Raw genomic sequence first — 21,003 nt, 5'->3', positions numbered from 1 at the left:
TTTTGTTGGTACATTTTGTATCTTAGTTTTTATTGACCATTGTCATTGTCATAGTAATCTTATCTTTTCTGCTGAAAAACATATTGGGTTGTTTACCGAGGTACTACGAACAAAAAGTTTAAAGACACTTATACCTCAATTTGCAAATATGACTTAAATTTAAATCAGAAGTTTTTACCAGATGAATTCGATTGTGTTCCGTAATGCCCTTTATATGCAGAATATATGCAAAACAGCCATGTGAACGAAAGAGACGCCTTCCAGCCTATATTTTTTTTTATTAAAGTTACGATATTCTACTTTAAACATGATGGATCAATGTCCTTCGTAATGCTTTATATATAACAAGTGCCCTTAGTGTAGAGTCTGATTAATTGTCAGTTATTACTTGCTCTTAACCCCTAAACAGTTTACACGAAATATTTATTTGATTATTATTATATGTACATGTGTTGCTATGTACATTAGTGTAGTTGTGTTGGCGTCTAGTGATCACCGGATATTCATCGAGTAGGTAATACTAAGTGAAGAATTCGAACTGTTCTAAAAAGGTTATCACATATAACATGTATAATTTCATTTTATTCAAACAACCAATTTAATTAGTAATGTGCTTGTAAGTGAAAATCTTTATGATCATCACCCAATGCGTTTGCAGCAATACATCTGTAATCTCCGTCATCACGAGGTAAAAAGTTGGATATTGTCAGTACATGTGTAGTCGGATCTACTGCCACATTTGAGCCCAATAAGCCACCCTGCAAATATATTATTTAAGTTCATTACATGTTAAAATAGTATTCAAGAGAATTTGATAACTTAAATTTGGACATAAACCTGAATAATAAGTCTCAAAGGTTTAAAATTCAATCAAATACCAATTCTAATGCAATTATTTTGTATCAATGGTTCTGATTGGATGACAGTAAGCGTACAATTCTCTATCTCCTTGTCTGTAACTAAGGAAGCCGACATTTTGAATTGCGGAATGTATTGACATGTAATTTTTACAATAATAAGCAAAAAAACTCACATGTTGCACCTAGAAATCTTCTTTTTATCAAATTTTATTACATTCTGAAGCGGACAAGAAGCCAGAAAACGCCCGGTGTTTACGTTTGACGCCGGAAGCATACCTATAACGTCACCTAGTTTTGGGGCCAAAGAAGATAACATCTTTTCGCGGAATTTTCTTTAATGAGAATTTTACACTGAAATAATGATTGAAAATGAATTATGTACTTGTTTTACATTAGAATAGAGATAACTGTATTGTATTTGAAGCTTTGCGGACGTCCATCGGTAGTTGTACTGTCGAAAATACCCGTTTACCTGTCTACGCTACGCGTCGCCAGGTAAACTAAATTTGCGAGAGTACAACTACCGATGGACGTCCGCAAAGCTTCAAATACAATACAGTTATCTCTTAATTATATTTCCATCAAATTGATCTTTCAGAATATAAAGGACTATGGATGATCTTATTATCGCACCCCAAAACGAAAATAACGTCACGTCATTGGTTGATTTTTTTATTGTTTAGGACGTTTTGAACCAATCACTACGTTTTGGTGTATCAATTTTAGATATTACCCTGAATGCATTAGATTTTTAAGCGGCAAATTGTGACCATAGTGGAGCAAATGCAAATGAATATTATCAAATTTGCATTATTTTCGATAAACTTTGTCAGAGTGTTTTCTCTTTGCTGGAAATTTGCCATTTAAAGTGTTATTTGCATGAAATTACGAGGATAAACAAACGACTTATGAGTTTGAATGTCCCTTTGGTATCATTCGCCTCTCTTTTGCATTTGTGTTTGTGGTGAAAAATTACATTTGTAAACATATAATTTGAAGGATTTTCTAGATAAGTTTATGTCTATACTAAAATATTACACAAAAACTATAAACTTTAATGCCACTCTCTTTCATACCCAGTAGAAACTGTATATCCAAGATCAAATGTATGAGGAGCTTTTTAGGAGGTCTTTATTATCCTAAATCTATATTGTCAATTCATTAATGTATAAAAAAAACCCAAACATTTAAGATACCAGGCTGATAACATTGTACAGTGCAAACTTAAAAAAGTCGGAAAATGCAGATTTTCCTTTTGAACTGAAAGGTACGACTACGGACTATTACTCTAAGACCAACACCCAATATTATCAAAGCTACACATACTATGTAATGTTACACTATACTAGTACAAAATAACTTAAAGTATAATTATTCTGATACATAAACACGATGCACCTTTTGTATACGATGAATACTTTATCATTAATGGGTAAGCAGCATGACAATAAAAAATATCATATAGGTCAACAAAATGTTTAATTAATGGAAATACTAAAGTGAGCATGTAACCATGTTAATATGAATAAATTAGTACAATGTCTTTTGAACAGAGTACTGACAATAAATATATATGCAAAGAAGAAGTCATTCAGAAACCGGTGTTTTAACGGGATAGAAAAAGAAAAGAAAAAAGTGTTTACCTTAACCATGAAATCTATTGTTGGGTTAGGATTTCCTGACGCAATGCATTGGATCGAAACTGTATCGCCATATTTGATACTGGTTGGATGCTGATTAAAGTGTTGAACAATTGGGGCGGTCTCTGAAAAATAAAGGATAAAACACGTGAAAATGTTAACGGAGCAGAATTATTGACTTCCCGTCTTCGTTGGTTTTTAAATTTGAAAATATAACTGCCTCGACTTGAGAATTATCGTATCAAACTCAATGCAGTGGTTTGAATCTTTTTTTTTCTTATGATTGTGGACTGTTATCTATTTCTCACATGAAAAGATATTTCTCGAATCACGTTGCAAGTGATACTAAAAATGTGTTAATTTGATTGGCTTATCGAGCATCATGAAAAGATATTGCGACTTTTCATTGGTTATTCGTTAGGTCATTGATGAATCTATATACCACTACAGTTTCTCGTGCAGTGTAAGCTATCTCCACTCTCCACGTTCTAGAGGAACAAGTCAGGAATATGACAGTTGTTTCCGTTCCTTCCTTTGGTAAATATAGTCGAGCGTTTTATTTTGTCAGCTATTATGGAATTTCCTCTTTTTGGTTTTATTTTAGAGTTCGATATTTTATACCTTTTTGTCCCAAAATACATCTGCTTTCAATAATGTATTGTATAGAAATAAAAAGAAATGATGAATGTTTACATTTCAATCTCTTATATGCAAGCTTTATTTTCAAATACTAAAGTTCAAAAAGTAATAGTATTTAAACAACATATTGGAACTATTTTTAAAAATGTATATTGTCGTTTGTTGCTGTATGTCATATTTGTTTTCGTTCATTATTTTGTACATAAATCAGGCCGTTAGTTTTCACGTTTGAATTGTTTTACATTTGTCATTTCGGGGCCTTTTATAGCTGACTATACGGTATTTGTTTTATTCATTGTTGAAGGTCGTAAGGTGACCTATATTGTTAATTTTTGTGTCATTTGGCTTCTTGCGGAGAATTGTCTCATTGACAATCATCTTCTTATTTATATATATATATTCAAAATGTTACAAGATTTTAAATATTATGTTATGTCTATGTAGAGTGTTTTTTTTAATGTTTAAGTATTTTATTGTTATGCTGAGTTCTATTAATATACGTATTAATAATCTTGCCTGTTAAGCGCCAGTTCAATTAAGGATCATTAGCATTATTTCGTTTGATCAAATGCCATTGGGGATCTCTCTCCCCTATGTGCCCATTCTTCACTGATGCGAAATTTACATGTAGCAATACTCAATCAATCAATAAAGTTACATCTAATTCCGTATAATATCAAAATACGTATTACATGAAAGATCATTGATATGTTATCTTTTTGAAAATTTACAGTGTGAAAATGTTGAATTATTCGACACACTTAACGATGGCTTGCCTTAGTCGCATTTTGCACATTTGTTTGGAATTTTCCATTTTTGATTATCTGGACTTCCTTTATAGTGTGGCTTTGTATGTTGTAATGTTACCCTTCTGTCTCGGATTAGGGTGATGGTTGGTGCCTGTTAAAACGTTTAAACCCGCTGCATTTTCATGCACCTGTCTTAAGTCAGGAGCCTGTTGTTCAGTGGTTGTCGTTTGTTGGTGTGGTTCATAGGTGTTTCTCGTTTCTCGTTTTTTATATAGATTAGACTGTTGGTTTTCCTGTTTGAATTGTTTTACACTAGTCATTTCGGGTCCCTTTATAGCTTGCTGTTCGGTGTGAGCCAATGCTCCGTGTTGAAGGCCGTACTTTGAACTATAATTGTTTACTTTGTTTACATTGTGACTTGGATGGAGAGTTGTCTCATTGGCACTCATACCACGTCTTCTTATTTATATTCTAAATGTTTTAATTTATGTCCCACTGATTAGTCTAATGTAGAGAAAACTCGTGGCGTACCAAATTAAACAGCCTGGTACCTTGGATGAGGTATTACAAGGACAACTTACGAAGAATAGGCGTTGTTGGTGCAATGGTGGTAGTAGTAGTAGTAGTTGTTGTAGTTGTAGGAGGAGCTATTGTGGATTTAATGGTACAGTTACGGTTACATAAGTCCGTGTCACAACAAAATGAACAGATTCCTTGTGGATTACTTTGCGCAATTTTTGCACATTGCTGAAAAAATCAATTGTTCACGTATAGTTTGATATATATGTTTTCTTTTAAGGTGGACCATCGGTATATATTTCCTAAAATAGAATTTTCTTATACTTTGTCAAAAAACATAATAAAAACTATGAGTCACAGTGCTATTTTTTAAGCTACAAGTCGTGCAAAATTACCCAAATTTGCATAGATTGTTCATGAAAAAACACATTTTTGCAAATAAAAAGAAATCCATTGAGAGAGAATTTTGAAATTAATTATGAGAAGATAGGTTTTATAATATTCTTTAAGATAATGAAAAGGAAAAATAGTGTCACCGAACTTGTTTTCTTGCTACAAGTCAAAAATGAAAATTTCGCTATCATTCCAGTATACAATTTTTACTACAAGAGTTATCTCCCCTTAAATGGCAAAGTTGAAAACTTAATTCTAAAAAAAATATTGGTATTTGTTTTAACATTGTGGATAATGCAATAAATCACTTATTTTTCTTTATACAAACAAACAGTCTTACACACCAATTGCAAATCTGTCTCAAAATTTGCAGATTTAGGCAAAGAATTAGACCGATTGTGTACTGCTATTGTACAATCCAAGATGGCGGTATACAGTGAATCTACCTAAAGTTACATTTCATTGTTCTCACGGTTTACAATATCATTTGTTTTTATTCCATACCCCTGATAATTCATATTTATAAGCATTAAAGCTGTGTTTAGGGAAAAACCAGAGTACTGCATAAGCTGTTAAGGGACTTCTTGATCTTGTTGTAGTTGTAACCAATAAAGCATAGACAAAGACTTGTTATCAACAGTGATGATGCAGAAGTGCAAAATAAAAACAGCATTGCTCTGTTGATATTCTTGTGTAGCTATACATGGTGTATTGTTTTGAATTTTGGACACCTGGTATTTTTTTGAAGTGATTTTGAAAAAAAAACTTTTGAATGATTTATACAAGATTTTGAGTGGTCCGTAGGTGGCCTGTTGCAAGGATTATAAAAGAAATGATTTCAAAAGGAGTTCATGTTGAAATACGTTTGACAATGTTTAAGCAAATAAATTCTCTCTAAGTTATTCACATACATACAAAACAATCAACGAAAAACAGATATGATATACAGCAACAAACGACAACCAATGAATAACATGTTCCTGACGTGGAATATGCATACACAGAATGTGGCGGGTTAAACATGTTTGCAGGTACAGGCGCTCCAACCATTCCCCGAACCTGGGATAGACTAAGTGACAAACTCATCGTAACATATGCATATAGACTTAGAATTGTACAAAAGTATATGTACATGTTTCTAAAGGGACATTAGCTACGAGATGTGAAAACAATTAGAATATCATTTTGTTTGGTTCAATCAATAATAAAAGTAATAATTCGCTTTTAATTCGCAAGTCAGGAATATGACAGTTGTTATCCTTTCGTTTGATGTGTTTGAACTTTTGATTTTGCCATTTGATTGGGGACTTTCCTTTTTGAATTTTCCTCGGAGTTCAGTATTTTTGTGATTTTACTTTTTAGCAGCCAATTTGGTTCAATTTTGTCAAAATAAGCAAAGAAACATCGCTGATGAATTATTCACTTGCAAGTGAATAATTCGACCCCATTGAATCCGTATTCATGTGACCTTCAATTCAACCAACTAGCTAGAGATTGGTTACTCATGTATTAGTCGTGTTCAGCCATTTAAAGGGAAACATTAAAAGGAAAAGAATGTCAACATTGAAAGTGAAATAAAGGTGAACTATTTCGTTGACTGATTTGATCCACAAAAAATAATTCTTATACAGGTGAAAACCATGATTAACTTATGTTATTAGCCTATAACATGAAATCACATAGACCAAGAAAAATCCAATTGCACGAGGTCGCTATCTATTTAAATCTATGTTTATGTTTATATCGGGTGATGTGACCGTCGGAAGTCTTCGGAGATCATCTCGGTAGTTAGTAGATGGCGTCTAGACTTAAATACACACGAAATTCTGATATATATTATCGAGTACATGCATTGTTAACTGTTTATTTCAAACTAATTGTAATATGGATATACGTTTTAGTATGTTATAAATCAAATATGAGAATTTGAGTCAAATCAGTGAATATGAATTTGACAGCTAATACCCCTTTAAGTATAAGAAAAGCTATCATGAAGAGAAAAAAAAAGGAGATTTCACGTTGACAAAGCTTGACTAGATTGGCATTGTTTTTTGTGCCTTTATTAATTAGATCATTAATATCCCCTCCAACCCCAAATTATTTGTATACACCTTCATGGGCCCTTTGAATGTCTAAATGTTTGTATTGTTTCTGTATTTCACAGTGAGAATATCGGGAAATTTATGATAGTATTTGTTAGATTTCTTTGCCAGATAAAAGTTATAATTTGTTGATATTACTGCGGAGCTGTGTTCTTCAATTCACAACTGTCGTGTGATTGATATCTAGCAAAATAATTTTTCAATCGATGTTAAGGGCATGCATGAATGTGAGAGCGTGTTGCTTCATGTTCAAAACCCTCACTGTGACTTTGAGATAAAGAACAGAAATAAATCATTGCTCCTTTTTTGTTCTTTTTGTGTTTTTATGTACGCGTAGTGCTTTTGTGTGAAGAATTTATGCAACGATAGCATGCTCTTTCTTCTTCAATAGCTTCCTTAAAATCTTTCTACATGCAACATACCGATTTCTCTGAACAACCGTGAGTCCAACGAGGTTGACCAATCAGATTTCGTGTTTGTTTTATAGAGCATGCCTGTAATATAAAAAAAAACAAATGGAAAATATAAACAAATAAGGTCAGACTTACAGTTAGGGTTATGATCTAACAGTTCCGTAAGAGGATCCCTTGTAAAAAATCAGATTTATCTAGAAGTAGCATTCCATTTGAGGAAATATGGTTCTAATTTGTTTTAATTTGCTTAAGTTCGTATTAAAATGTTCATGGTTAAGTATTTTTTTTACCGGATATTAACTTTAAGGGACTTTTATTTCCGAGGACTGCATCATGCCCATTATAAGTAACAAAAAAAAATGAAGACATTTTCACATTGCGTGCACAACTGTGGTCGGAATTCTTTGATACAAAAAACATATGTTGTATTACAAAATGAAAATTGGCTTAATAGCAATTTATCAGAATTTTGATAATCAATCTCAACGTTTGAGTGTAACCTTTGGAAATTACCAATAGTGAATTGGATTATGAAATGCTGAATTACGTATCTTCGGTTCACTTTCGATTAAATTTACCAAACTTAGGTATTAAACTAACGAAAAACGATATATTTCTTGTGTTTCAGTCATACATTACCGAATCTTGGTCACATAATGAAATATGATTGCATTTATTAGCATCCATTGCCAGAGGGCAGTCATAGCATATGTTTGATCCTATGGGAAGTGTAACAGCTGTAACAGAATAAAGATAATTTAATACTCTTTCATTTGAGACAGCAAGTTGTGTGTTTCATTACATATGTTTATGATTACCACTTACCAATATCCTTTTGGAATTTTGGGTCTTCAGTGCTCTTCAACTTCGTACTTTATTTGGCCTTTTAAAATTTTTTTGATTCGAGCGTCACTGATAAGTCTTTTGTGGACAAAACGCGCGTCTGGCATCCAAAATTTTAATCCTGGTATCTATGATGATACTGTTTTCTGGTATAGATGGCAATTTTTTTTAACCTGTGCATCAGAACTCATGCACTTTATTGGCATGCAATTGATCATTAAAATGCTTAGTTGTATGATTAATTGCGTTTATGAAAAAATATTAATGTCATGCAATATGATAAACGGTAAGCACACTTGCAATGTAATTTCAGAGAAAATATGGGGATCAGTCTTCTTTGTCATTGCATTTAGTGGCTTTGGAATATCTAATTTGTGCAAATGATAATTTCTAGCTATGTTCATGAAACTATTCAGAAGTTCGACCCGGATTCAGTTAAGTTCATGTGCTTGCGACTTTAGATTTCTATATACGACATGTTTTGTGGACTATTCTTCAACGCAAGCACAACATCTCCTTATGTCAACAGTTTGATTATGATCAATACTTTCTTTTATACAAAGATATATCGATGAAAATCTGAAACGACTATGACAAAAAATAAAAACTGTCTATGAAATACATCAAAGCAAACTAAAAACTGAGCAACATGAACCACACTCAAATTTGAGGTTGATTTCAGATGCTCCGAACAGATTAGCGGATCCTGCTTTTCATCTGATACCCGACGAACAAAATTATAATTAAGGGTAAGTATAAGGATACAAAAAACAATATAAACTAGAAATATCTGTATCAAGTCAGGAATATGACAGTTGTTTTTCCATTCGTTTGATGTGTTTGATCTTTTGATTTTGACATTTGATTAGGGACTACCTGTTTTGAATTTTCCTTAAAGTTTGGTATTTTTATAATTTTATTTCTTGAATATCATTTAGATTCCAGTCTTTAGTGAGAAAAGAGATATTTTCCTCACTGACATTTTTCGTTAATTTTGTTAATCTTTATACGTTTATAATCAACAACGACATATCTTAACTGACCTGTCAACAGTTTATATTCCAGTTCATTCATCAACAATTTTAGTGAGATAAATTCACAGTACAATGATTATTAATCAGTCGTTGTACTGCATTTGATGTTTTTTTTTTATAATATATATATATGTCAGATTATCTATTGTTATTCATTTGTTAAAGTTTGTATTTTCATTCGTCCTATTTTTTCATTAATAATATTTTGTTTTATTGAATATTTAAGAATTCATTGTCCTAAGTTTAATTTAAGTTTTATAAAGGAGTAAAATTCGCTTGTTCGGATGTTGGAGGATTTAATAAATATATCATCGTTTCTCCATCAAACAAACTTGTTAGAAATTTGTTATGTAAATACGTAAAAAGTAAAATAACAAAAATACCGAACTCCAAGGAAAATCCCGACTTTGTAAAGGCATTTCCTTTTGTAGAAAATGGTGGATTAAACCTGTTTTTATAGCTAGCTAAACTCTCACTTGTATGACAGTTGAATAAAATTTCATTATATTGACAACAATGTGTGAACAAAACAAACAAACATAATAGGAAAAATGTCAAACATTGGGGTATACCAGTCAATATAAAACTGATAAAAGTATGATTTAAAATCTGTATGATATAAATAATACACTTGAACTGTTTCCACCGTTAAGAGCTTGGCTTACCTACTCCACACATGTTCATATTGCATAAATCTTTATCATCACAGCAATGGTGGCAAATAATAGTTGATTCACGTTTGCCTACAAGTGGTTTACCTATAATTGGTCTAACTATCGATGGGTTGTTTCTTGCACATAACTGGAATATGAGAAATAAATAAAACATAACTGATGTTTGTTACAGTCAAATCAGTATATAAAGGTCAACTTCGGAACCAACGCAAACTGACCTCATAAGAGAAGTTACTTTTTAATGGGGTTTATCAATGCATATGAATTTCTACAGCGGGACAACAACATGAGGTTGACGTGATAAATAAAGGCAACAGTAGTATACCGCTGTTCGAAATTCATAAATCGATTGAAAAAAACAAATCCGGGTTACAAACTAAAACTGAGGGAAACACATCAAATATAAGAGGAGAACTACGACACAACAGAAACACAACATTAAAATGTAACACACACAGAAACGAACTATAATATAACAATGGCCAAGACAGACTTTCACTTAAAGTCATATGAAACCTCAAATTTAAAAAAAAAGTTGAATATGTTTTATATACTTGAATGGCTAAGTTGTATTATAAATCAAATGTACTTCTATTGAATTAGTGTCTTCACGTATACAAATTCGTCGATATTTTTCTGTATTCAGTGACCTTAACTACAAGACCTCTCGTTAGACCTTCGGCCACCGCACAGCGCAAGTGCGAGGGAAAACCGTGATGTCAGTATGTAAACAAACGTGCACTGGAAGGTAAATAGCAATGATTGATTCTTAAAGAACAAATTAAATACACAAAATCGTTTACCAACAGTTATTGAAAAGTTTATTAAAAACATGGAAACGCATAGAAATATATATAAAAAAATTGACATCACTCTTTCAATTCATTTATTTTTTTACATGTTCCACGTGCTTCTGTGTTGATTGTTTATCAATGTAACGATCCGGTGAAATTCGGCAACAAACTCAAAAGTTAATGAGCTTGCGATCAACATTCACCAAATAAAATATTATGCGTCGATTATATGATACATATTCGTCATTAATGTAAAAAAAAGTGCATACAGGACTTGTTTTAGTATATATGCATGATTTGGTTCAAATACTTCCTGAACATTAAAATTTTTTGAAACTCGTTCTATATGACTTTAATAGCGATGATCTTTATTATCGGTTTGACTGTATTTATTTTGCTGACGTAGTAATATACCCAACTGGAATATGAAGGACAAAATAAAATAAGTTGTTATTTGACGTTGCCTATCTTGTTACAGCCGAATTATTTTTGATGCATCACAAGAATTTAGATAATTATTTTTTTCTCTATTTTGTACTTAAAATATTTTTAGAAATTAGAGGAATAGTTTAGTAAGCTAACATCTTTATAGTATGGTATCTACTGATACCAAATAATGTATTTTTAAATAATTACATATTTTGTCAACAAACTTGTTACTTTCTGATACCTTATCACAAAGATTACAATCGACATTTCATAACAATGGAAGACCTTAAAGTTCCAAAATATTGGAATGACAGATCTAAAAATTTCAAAATCGAAAGGGGGTCTTACTGTCACCAATTCAACTGTAGAAAGTGTCCAGTATATCCATCCAAGCATTTTCAATTAAAGCTAAAATCTTTATATTATGGGATCTTCTTATACCAACTGATTTATTTTTAAATAATTATATATTTTGTCAACAAACTTATAATTTTCCGCTACCTTATCACAAAGATTGCAATCGACATTTCATAGCAATGGAAGACCTTAAAGTTTTGAAACTATACTTTTAAACCTTTGTTGGTGTCAGATGATTTGATATGTATGCCCTGATTTGGGGTCTATATATTTCTACATCGAAGGACATATTTTGCTTCAAAAATACACTTATACTCATTTTATGTTAATTAGTTAATATAAAGGAGAAGGTCCGGTAAGGGCTTATTTTGGCCTAAAATTTGAAGTACATCTGATGAAAGATTTCTGACATTTTTTAAACACTTAAGTGCCTTCTTCAGTCGATTCAATTAGTTTATGTTGAAAATTTGAACTGATTTGGTCATTAAAGACGCTCAAATTCAAGCTTAAATATGAAAAATCTATCAAATATGCCATGAAACGTCACTTTTCAGATGGTTTTTGTCTAAAATGGAAGTGGCCGCATTCGTGTTCAGTCTCAACATTTATATATGTTATGTATTATCATTAAATACAACATATATTTAAATATTAAGACTGAAAACAAGTGCGGCCACTTCCATTTTAGACAAAATCCGTCTTAAAACTAGCACAAATGCTAAAACTGTGAAGATTTCAGTATTTTTGCATGAAATAATGATGCCAGTACCTGATGCATGTCCATTGTATTGTCGAAAACAGCCCATATTTATTTAACAAAAGTATTCTACTTTTCATACAATAGCTAAAAGTTTACATTTTAACAACTTTGTAAAAACGATATGTTTTTGGGGCCTAAAAGGGGTCTTACCGGGCCTACTCCTTTAAAACAAAATTCATCCCTAAATTCCATATATAAATTTTCGTGATGTCTTTTTTGTTCTATTATATGTCATGATGGCAATCTCGTCTTGAATATTTCTTTTGATTATTTTGTTAATAATGTTCATCAACTTAATTGGTTGTGTCATCCTACTGTTAAAGAAGCCATGTGAAAACCATGAACTTTGGTAAATGTGATTCCGGATTTGTACTGGATTTGTTTTCTATTTAGTTTTAATTACAGATTGTACTTTTAAAGTAAGAGAACAAAATTGATGAAATCAATATTGTATAACGAACGAAATATGTCAATATACAAGTGTATATCTGACTTAGACTTTCTTGAATATATTTATAACAATAATTTATATATTCAATAGTTGCTTATAAATATTTAAAAGTTATCAGGTATTTTCTGTCAATAAACACTACATGCATTTTGATTTTTCGAACCCATCCTTTTTGTTTCACATCACAACATGAAAGTAAAATACCGTCATCAATATGTGTGTACCTTCGAAACATGCTCAATATAATGCATCAATTTCATGTGTAGCTAGGTGTATCACATGGACTATTCGTTACCCTATCAACGAATAATTGTGCTTTCTTTGGTTATCATAGCTTTATGTCGATTCATAAAAGATCTATTGCATGACATTTAGAATATTGCCTTTTATCAATCAAACGGTTCAAGTCCCATAACATTGGAATGACAGATCTGAACGTTTCAAAATCGAAATGTATTTTATTGTCACCAATTCAACTGTAGAAAGTGTCCAGTAAATCAAACCAAGCATACTCAAATAAGGGTACAACATGTGAAAAATTAACTTCATTCTGACAGTTAAAAGTCTCGTAACTCAAGATTAGTGATGGACATAAGGACGGACGAACTACGGTATACCATAATCTTAAGATATACATTTACGACCACACGAGTGAATATATACACAAAGTAAATGTATAACCCCTTCCCGATACTTACACATAAACCACATCTTACTTAAAAGTATGATACTACAAAGCCCTACAAAGCTTTTTAGAAAGCTAAAACTTGTAATGCATTAAGCTTGGTAAAATTGTAACTGATATAGTGTACCAATAGAAGTTACCTGACGGTCTTCACATCCAACGTTGAACAGTATGAGACCATCATTTGTTACGTATCTCTCCACTGAACAGATCTATATAAAGACAGATTAAATTTATATTTACTCCTCTTTCATGTGTCTTTAGTTAGTGTTGTTTGATCTTTTTTTCCTTGGTACGTGCATCTTATGTCGCGGTTGAAGACAAAACTGCTATGTCGGGGCGTTAAATTTTGTAGTTTCTTCAATCGGCGGAATCTTTTTTGAAAAAAAAAATAAAGGTTTCCTCTATCACCGAAATTTAAACCCAAAGTGAACCATTAAAAAGATCCCAAAAGTTTCATTACATATTCTTTTTTAAATTGTTAAACGCTCTTAGGGGATCACACATCAAGGGCGTCGGATATTCTGGTAGGAATATTTTACTTTGTATATGATCAGTTACTGTCATTATGAATTCATACAATGCTCTTCAACTTCGTACTTTATTTGACCTTTTTTTTCACTTTTTTTATTCGAGCGTCACTGGTGATTCTTTTTTAAACAAAAAGCGCCTCTGGCTTTTAAAATTTTACTCCTGTATATATGATGAGTTTATCTGAATAATGTTTGTGTCTTTTTATTTAAAAGTGGTCTAATTCATTCTTATTCATTTATCCTCGTCTTAATGTATGCATAGGAAGACTTAGTGTGTCAGTGAAAACACGTTATCACATTAATTTCTAAGTCAGGTTGTTTTATCCAATGAATATACACAAAAGCACAAAACTTAGTTTTAAAAGTTTTTGTTGCAGAATACAGTGAATATGTTACAATCCTCTATTATCTAAACATTTGATATGCACAATGAACTTGCAAAATGTAGATTTTTTGTTGTAGAATATGTTGACATTGACAGAGTAATCCATTACGTATACATTTAACTAATTATGTACAATGAAGATGCAAAAAAAAAAAAAAAAAAAAAGCTAAATTCACTGCTTTTTTTGTAGAACACATCGATATTTTCAAATTTATAAGTACGTACACATCACACATGTCATGCAATATGCTTCAGGTAATGTCATCCGATTTATACGACATTTCTTAATGTCAGGATGGCTTGTCTTAGTCACAATTTAACATTTATCACTTCCAAGTTGGATGTACGAAATATCAACTTAGAACTAAGCAATGTCAACTTGGATGTTAAAAATGTCAAGTTGAATATGAGGAATGGGAACTGTGATCTAAAAAATGATTATATGGAAGTGAAAAATATTAACTTGGAGGTAAGATATATAACTGCTAAATTAGAAGTTAGTAATGTCAAAATGAAAATAAGAAATTTTTAAAATAGAAAATGTCCCTACCAGTATTTGGTAGTTTTAGATGAGTAGCTTCAATACAACCTATTATTTGACAATCGCGTGATTGATTTATACGATCAATTGCTAAGGATATGGAAGGGATGTTCGCTTATAACAAAAACCCTCTAAATCTAGTCTTCGCAGTTTGTTCAATTCAATTTTTAAAATATGTCACATATAATTTTACAAATAGGTCACATACAATTTTACAATTAGGTCACATACAATTTTACAAATAGGTCACATACAATTTTACAAAAAGGTCACATACAATTTTACTTACCTCATGGTCACCACATTCTGTAACAATATCTGTATCAAGTGGTGATGTCAAACGAACACCCTCAAGGCATCGTCTTTTAGCATCTGCAAATATATTGCAAAAATAAGGTTACATTTCTGTTTAACATACTATAAGCAAACACATTAACTGTCTATACCAGAACAAAAGAAAACATGCTATGTATCAAACTTTTTTTGTGTAAAATCTGATAAATAGACAAATCCTATTTTCGAACATCGATAAACTACGGTTGCCACTAATTCATCACGACAAATCATTGAAACTTTGGAGGTTTTGCTAGCTATAAAACCAGGTTTAACCCACCATTTTCTTCGGAAAATGCCTGTACCAAGTAAAGGAATATGTCAGTTAATTGTCACTTGCTCCGTTGATTAATAGCTTTTGATTTTTGTCAGTTTTTATGAGATTCCCTTTTTTTAATTTGCATTGGAGTTCGGTATTTTTTATATAATTTTTTCCTACTTTTTTCAAATTAGAACGTTACTTCGTGTTTCGTACAATGAAATCTCATACTGTTTTCTTTAATCCTCGAGAGATTATTACATTCTATGACTGGTCCAAACAACGTATGTATCAAATAAAAGGCATGTGTACTCTGATGAATGCTTTGAAGGTTTATAATCTGTGAAAGTTTGCTTTCTATGAACAAAATATTGATATACGTCAAGACAGAAAATTTTTTTTTTGGTCAATAACAAGTAAATCTTAATGTTTAAATTTCATAATTTGGGAAATTGATGTTGGTGGAATATCTATTGCAGTCTCTGAAAAAAAAATATTCACAGCTTCTTTAAGATTCTAGAAGGTTGATGTATTGAATATACACTTGTTAATTGCTTGAAGACATTTTTAGTGTCGTTAGATTGCCACAGAGTAGAAACATAAGAGTACTTGCAGTTACTGATAGCTAGATAACTGCCCAATTTCAAGTAACAAATGAACCATTGTCTTAAAAACAAGAGTGTCAATAAGTACAGCAGTGGATTTAATGTGGAGAATTTAAATGCAATCAAAGAAAAACATGAACTAGTGCAAAGTCAATAGACAGGCTGTAAGACCAGTATTGTGAATATCTGGTTTACAAAGAAATATTTTATGTATTAACAATAAAATCAATGTTTAGTACCGATAAAGACATTATTCTTAAATCTTACTACAATTCCTAAATGATAAACTTTATGAAAAATTTATTCCAAGGACACAATTATTTGTATTGACTTCGTTTAGTTGAAATTTCTTTGACGAATAATCTTCAAAGAAAAATTTTACATACTAGGACCATTTGGTTTAAAATATATATTTATATCTGGCTTATACTATTGTTTTGTATCTAAAAATTCATCAAGGATACCAGCCTTATAAACGTAGTACGCCAAACGATCTTTTATTCTACAAAACACTCGTCAGTGGCGCTCAAATTAAAATGCTTAAAAGACCAAATTAATATTAAATTTAAAGAGCATTAAAAACCACAAATACTTCAAATTTATGCCCAACGCTAAGGCTATCTGTGCCTGGGGTAAAACAGCCTTAGTGTTTCGAATGATTTAAACATTTGAAATATTTGAAAACGATAACATACTTTCAAATATGACACGGATATCTCAAGGATGATTGATGAATTTCTGTTTTACTCCCTATAAATGATTAATTACTTGATTGCTGTTTAACGCCACTTTGAGCACTATTGATTTTTTTCGTGGAAGTCAGTTGGAGGAAGACGGAGTACCCTGAGAGAACCACCAACTTTCGGTAGGAAAACCGACAATCTTATTCATTTAAGATTAGAATCATACACACCGGGCATGTGCGGGATGAGAACTCAAAACCTCAGTGTTGTCAGGCAAGGGATACAATAGTTTGAGCACTTAGACCACTCAGCCACCCATATAAACGAATATCAATGATGATGCATTCAATTGTCATTTCCATTGCAAAAATTGAACATAACTGTATACTCACTTGCTACTGTTATCATCAGCCATAGAGATAAAAACCAATATGTATCTTAAACAGAAGAGAAACAAATGTATCTTACAACATGCGAAACATCGGCCGTTGAGGGGATTGAGATTTGATTTACTTTTCAATTGAGAATGTATACCAATGAGAGAATGAATATTTGTTGTTATTATATTTCATGTCAAATTGCGATTTTGATTGGTTAATACGAGGGAGACAATTTACTCTATCCTATGGTGAATACTCTATTACCTTTCACACGCTAGATCAAGTGTGCGCTTTATTAAATACGGATGGTTGTTATGTACAAGACGTCATAGTTGATTACTTTGAATTTGAAATTCAATAGACAGTTATAACAGAACATTCAGTATAAAAAATTAAATAACACTTATCTGAGAGGGTGATAGAGCAGATTGTTACCCCTCGAAAAGACATTGTCAACCTTGGCTTCGCCTCAGTTGACAATGTTTTCTCGGGGTAATAATCTGCTCTATCACCCTCTCAGCTATGTGTTATTTATATACTGCACATGATTGTGTGTTTATAGTATGTAGCAGTTTAATGAATTATGTGGAGACGACTAGAACTTGTACATTTTTAAAAACTTTTAAAATTATATAATATCAATTTAAGATTGCTTTTGCTAATTTTTCAACCACTTTATATACATATCTCATGTGATTGCAGCCTCAGAAATTAACTTTGGCGCCAGCAAACATGTTAAACCCCTTCACATTCTGTATGTGCCTGTCCCAGTAGTTCAGTGGTTTTCGTATGTTGCTGTATACCATATTTGTTTTCCGTTTATTGTTTTGTTCATAAATCAGGCCGTTGGTTTTCTCGTTTGAATTGTTTTCTTATGTAATTTCGGGGCCTTTTATAGCTTGCTATGCGGTGTGGGCTTTGGGGGTCGTACAATAATTTGCTATGCGGTATGGGCTTTGGAGGCCGTACAATAATTTGCTATGCGTTATGGGCTTTGGAGGCCGTACAATAATTTGCTATGCGGTATGGGCTTTGGAGGCCGTACAATAATTTGCTATGCGGTATGGGCTTTGGAGGCCGTACAATAATTTGCTATGCGGTATAGGCTTTGGAGGCCGTACAATAATTTGCTATGCGGTATGGGCTTTGGAGGCCGTACAAAAATTTGCTATGCGGTATGGGCTTTGGAGGCCGTACAATAATTTGCTATGCGGTATGGGCTTTGGAGGCCGTACAATAATTTGCTATGCGGTATGGGCTTTGGAGGCCGTACAATAATTTGCTATGCGGTATGGGCTTTGGAGGCCGTACAATAATTTGCTATGCGGTATGGGCTTTGGAGGCCGTACAATAATTTGCTATGCGGTATGGGCTTTGGAGGTCGTACAATAATCTATAGTTGTTCACTTCTACGTCATTTGGTCTCTGGTGATGAGTTATCTCATCGGCAATCATACCACTTCTTCTTCTTTTTATTTTTATATATATTGTGTAAAAATAGTAGCAAGATCGAAACTATAGAAGTCTATATACGAATCAAAGCAAACATGATGTACATGTATACTTAAATCATTTTTTGTTTGTATAATGTATGTAATAACAGGTTCGATTTTTATAACTGAGATCAAGTTCTGGGGTGATCCGTGATTGCTTAATGATCTGAGAATGATTTTAATAACTTCAATCATTATAAAAATAACTGATTTCTATAAGAAATTAAAACAGAGAGTATATAAAATAAAAAACAAAGGATGTGGGGTACCCATCCATGACACAAAATCAGTACATGCATAGCAAAAAACACAAAACGCAAAGGAACAGAGTTTTTATTGCCGTTCTTCATCTAAAAGTCACAGTATGTAAACCTATATGCTAAACTTGTAACTTTGAAAAGAAGTCTTGTTGAATAAATTTATCACAGATTCACATACTATCATTATAGCTCGACATTTCTCCTGTACTTAAAGTTTGGTCGTTATCTTTTATACATATTATATAATATATCTGCCCTAATTGTAATATACATTATATCTTTGATATAAACAAACCATTGTAGAATTATTCATGCAGTCGTAAATGATCACATAAGCTCAGAACTTAAAAATTCATGACATAATAATGTTTTTCTGCCCTACCTCGAATCATATTGAAGGAAAAGGATGAGTGCTCGTCAAGAGTTGATTCCGTACTGTCTTATCTTTACAATTTGTATTTACAAATTTAACGTGACCTTGTTCCAATTCGTTGTCTATTATATATGACGTATAATTGTTTGAATGAAAATGATAAAGCCTTTTTTTTTTAGAGTTCCTTTCGATTAATGAATGCAATTCTAAAAACAGATAGAACAAAATGGCTTGAATGATGAACAACATGAACAGGGTACCACAAGAAAACAATTCTGAATAACAAGATGCAACCATAAAAAGTGCATTGTTTAGTTCTTTAGGAAAGACTCCCTTTTGAACCCCCTTCATTTCTGTCTATGCATATTCCGTCAAACCAGGGGGTTCAAAAGGACATCTCTTCGTATTTTGTGTTATCTGTGGTTTGAAAAGTACAAATTAAAAAGTATTAAAGGCATATAAGCATTTATGACACATCTGTCTTTAAAGACCAAAAGATAGCTCAACTTTGATCTTACAGTGATGAATGTTGTTTCCTTTTGGACAAAGTCATTGACAAAATTTTTGCGAGTAAATCGCGTTATATACATTTCTAAATATAGTAATTATGAATGCCAATTCAAGTTCAGGGCCAAATATATGTATCAAGGTAAATTACATGACAAATTACTTATTTCAGTTACTTTGATATGATATATTAATCAATTAAATCAAAATCAACTTTACGTTCCGCTATATAGATGATGTTCTCTCACTAAATAATACAAAATTTGGTGACTATGTTGAACGAATCTAATCCATCGAACTAGAGATAAAGGATACTACAGATACAGTTAAGTCTGCCTAATATCTTGACTTACATCTAGAAATTGACAATGAGGGTCGGTTGAAAACAAAACTTTACGACAAAAGAGATCGCTTCCCAATTGTGAACTTTCCATTTCTATGTAGCAACATTCCAGCAGCGTTTGCATTCGGGGTATATATCTCCCAGTTGATACGAAATTCTAGGGCTTGTATTTCCTATCATAATTTCCTTGATAGAGGGTTGCTGCTCACAAGGAAGCTATTAAACCAAGAGTTCCAAGTGGTGAAGTTGAAATCAACCCATTGTAAGTTTTATGGACGCCATCACGAGTTGGTTGACCGTAATGGAATATCAGTTTCACAGATGATAGCGGATATGTTCCTAATGTCGTTACTACCATCCCGTCCCCTTTTCCAGAATGTTTGTTTGTTTGTACCAAGACAGCAACACGTGTAAACAAGAAGTTTTGAACAACCATGCATGTTTTGGAAGTTCAAAGTTTCGGGTTATCTTAAGCGAATTTAAGGGGCGCCCCCTTATGGAGCTACATACATGGTTAATGCAAAGTACATGTATTTGCCTACTCACTATGTGCTTTTCTGTATTTGTATTCCTGGCTTTAGACTTGATGTGTAGGAATTCATCGGACCCCTTTATTACGTTTTGTAATGTGTATTTGTCAGATATGATGTTCAGTTGCTTTACAATCTTATAAATTTGACTTCAAAGACAGTACGTGTGATATTAATCTCGTCGGACACTTACATAGTTTCAAGGGAAACTCTAATTTGTAAAAAGGTTAAATTATTGATATGGAGCCAATTTCGTACAATATAAAACTAGAGGCTCTAAAAAGCCTGTGTCGCTCACCTAGGTCTATGTGCATATTCAACAAAGGACACTCTCCAACATTGTAGACGAGAATAGAATTCATAACAAAAATCTCTTTTTTGTTGATCTTGTTTTGCTGATCGTTTTGTCTGTTTAGTTTCTCTCTATCTTTTTTAG

General features: G+C 32.2%; 1 protein-coding gene across 1 annotated transcript; it reads right to left on the bottom strand.

Moving 5' to 3' along the window:
• Window positions 1-391: 391 nt before the first annotated feature.
• On the bottom strand, window positions 392-19,238 carry LOC127721604 (uncharacterized). Its single transcript, XM_052228368.1, has 10 exons — window positions 19,197-19,238; window positions 17,074-17,118; window positions 15,091-15,173; window positions 13,483-13,554; window positions 9,858-9,993; window positions 7,955-8,052; window positions 7,325-7,396; window positions 4,470-4,635; window positions 2,504-2,625; window positions 392-758 (listed from the first exon to the last, which is right to left on the bottom strand). Exons 1-10 carry the CDS (start codon window positions 19,204-19,206, stop codon window positions 603-605), a joined length of 960 nt encoding a protein of 319 aa, XP_052084328.1. The 5' UTR covers window positions 19,207-19,238; the 3' UTR covers window positions 392-602.
• Between the last annotated feature and the right edge of the window lie 1,765 nt (window positions 19,239-21,003).

Source organism: Mytilus californianus, unplaced genomic scaffold (genome assembly GCF_021869535.1).
Source record: "Mytilus californianus isolate M0D057914Y unplaced genomic scaffold, xbMytCali1.0.p SCAF_12, whole genome shotgun sequence".
NCBI lineage: Eukaryota > Metazoa > Mollusca > Bivalvia > Mytilida > Mytilidae > Mytilus > Mytilus californianus.
Note: the sequence above shows the minus strand (reverse complement) of the source record. Positions and strands in the feature narration are given on the sequence as shown.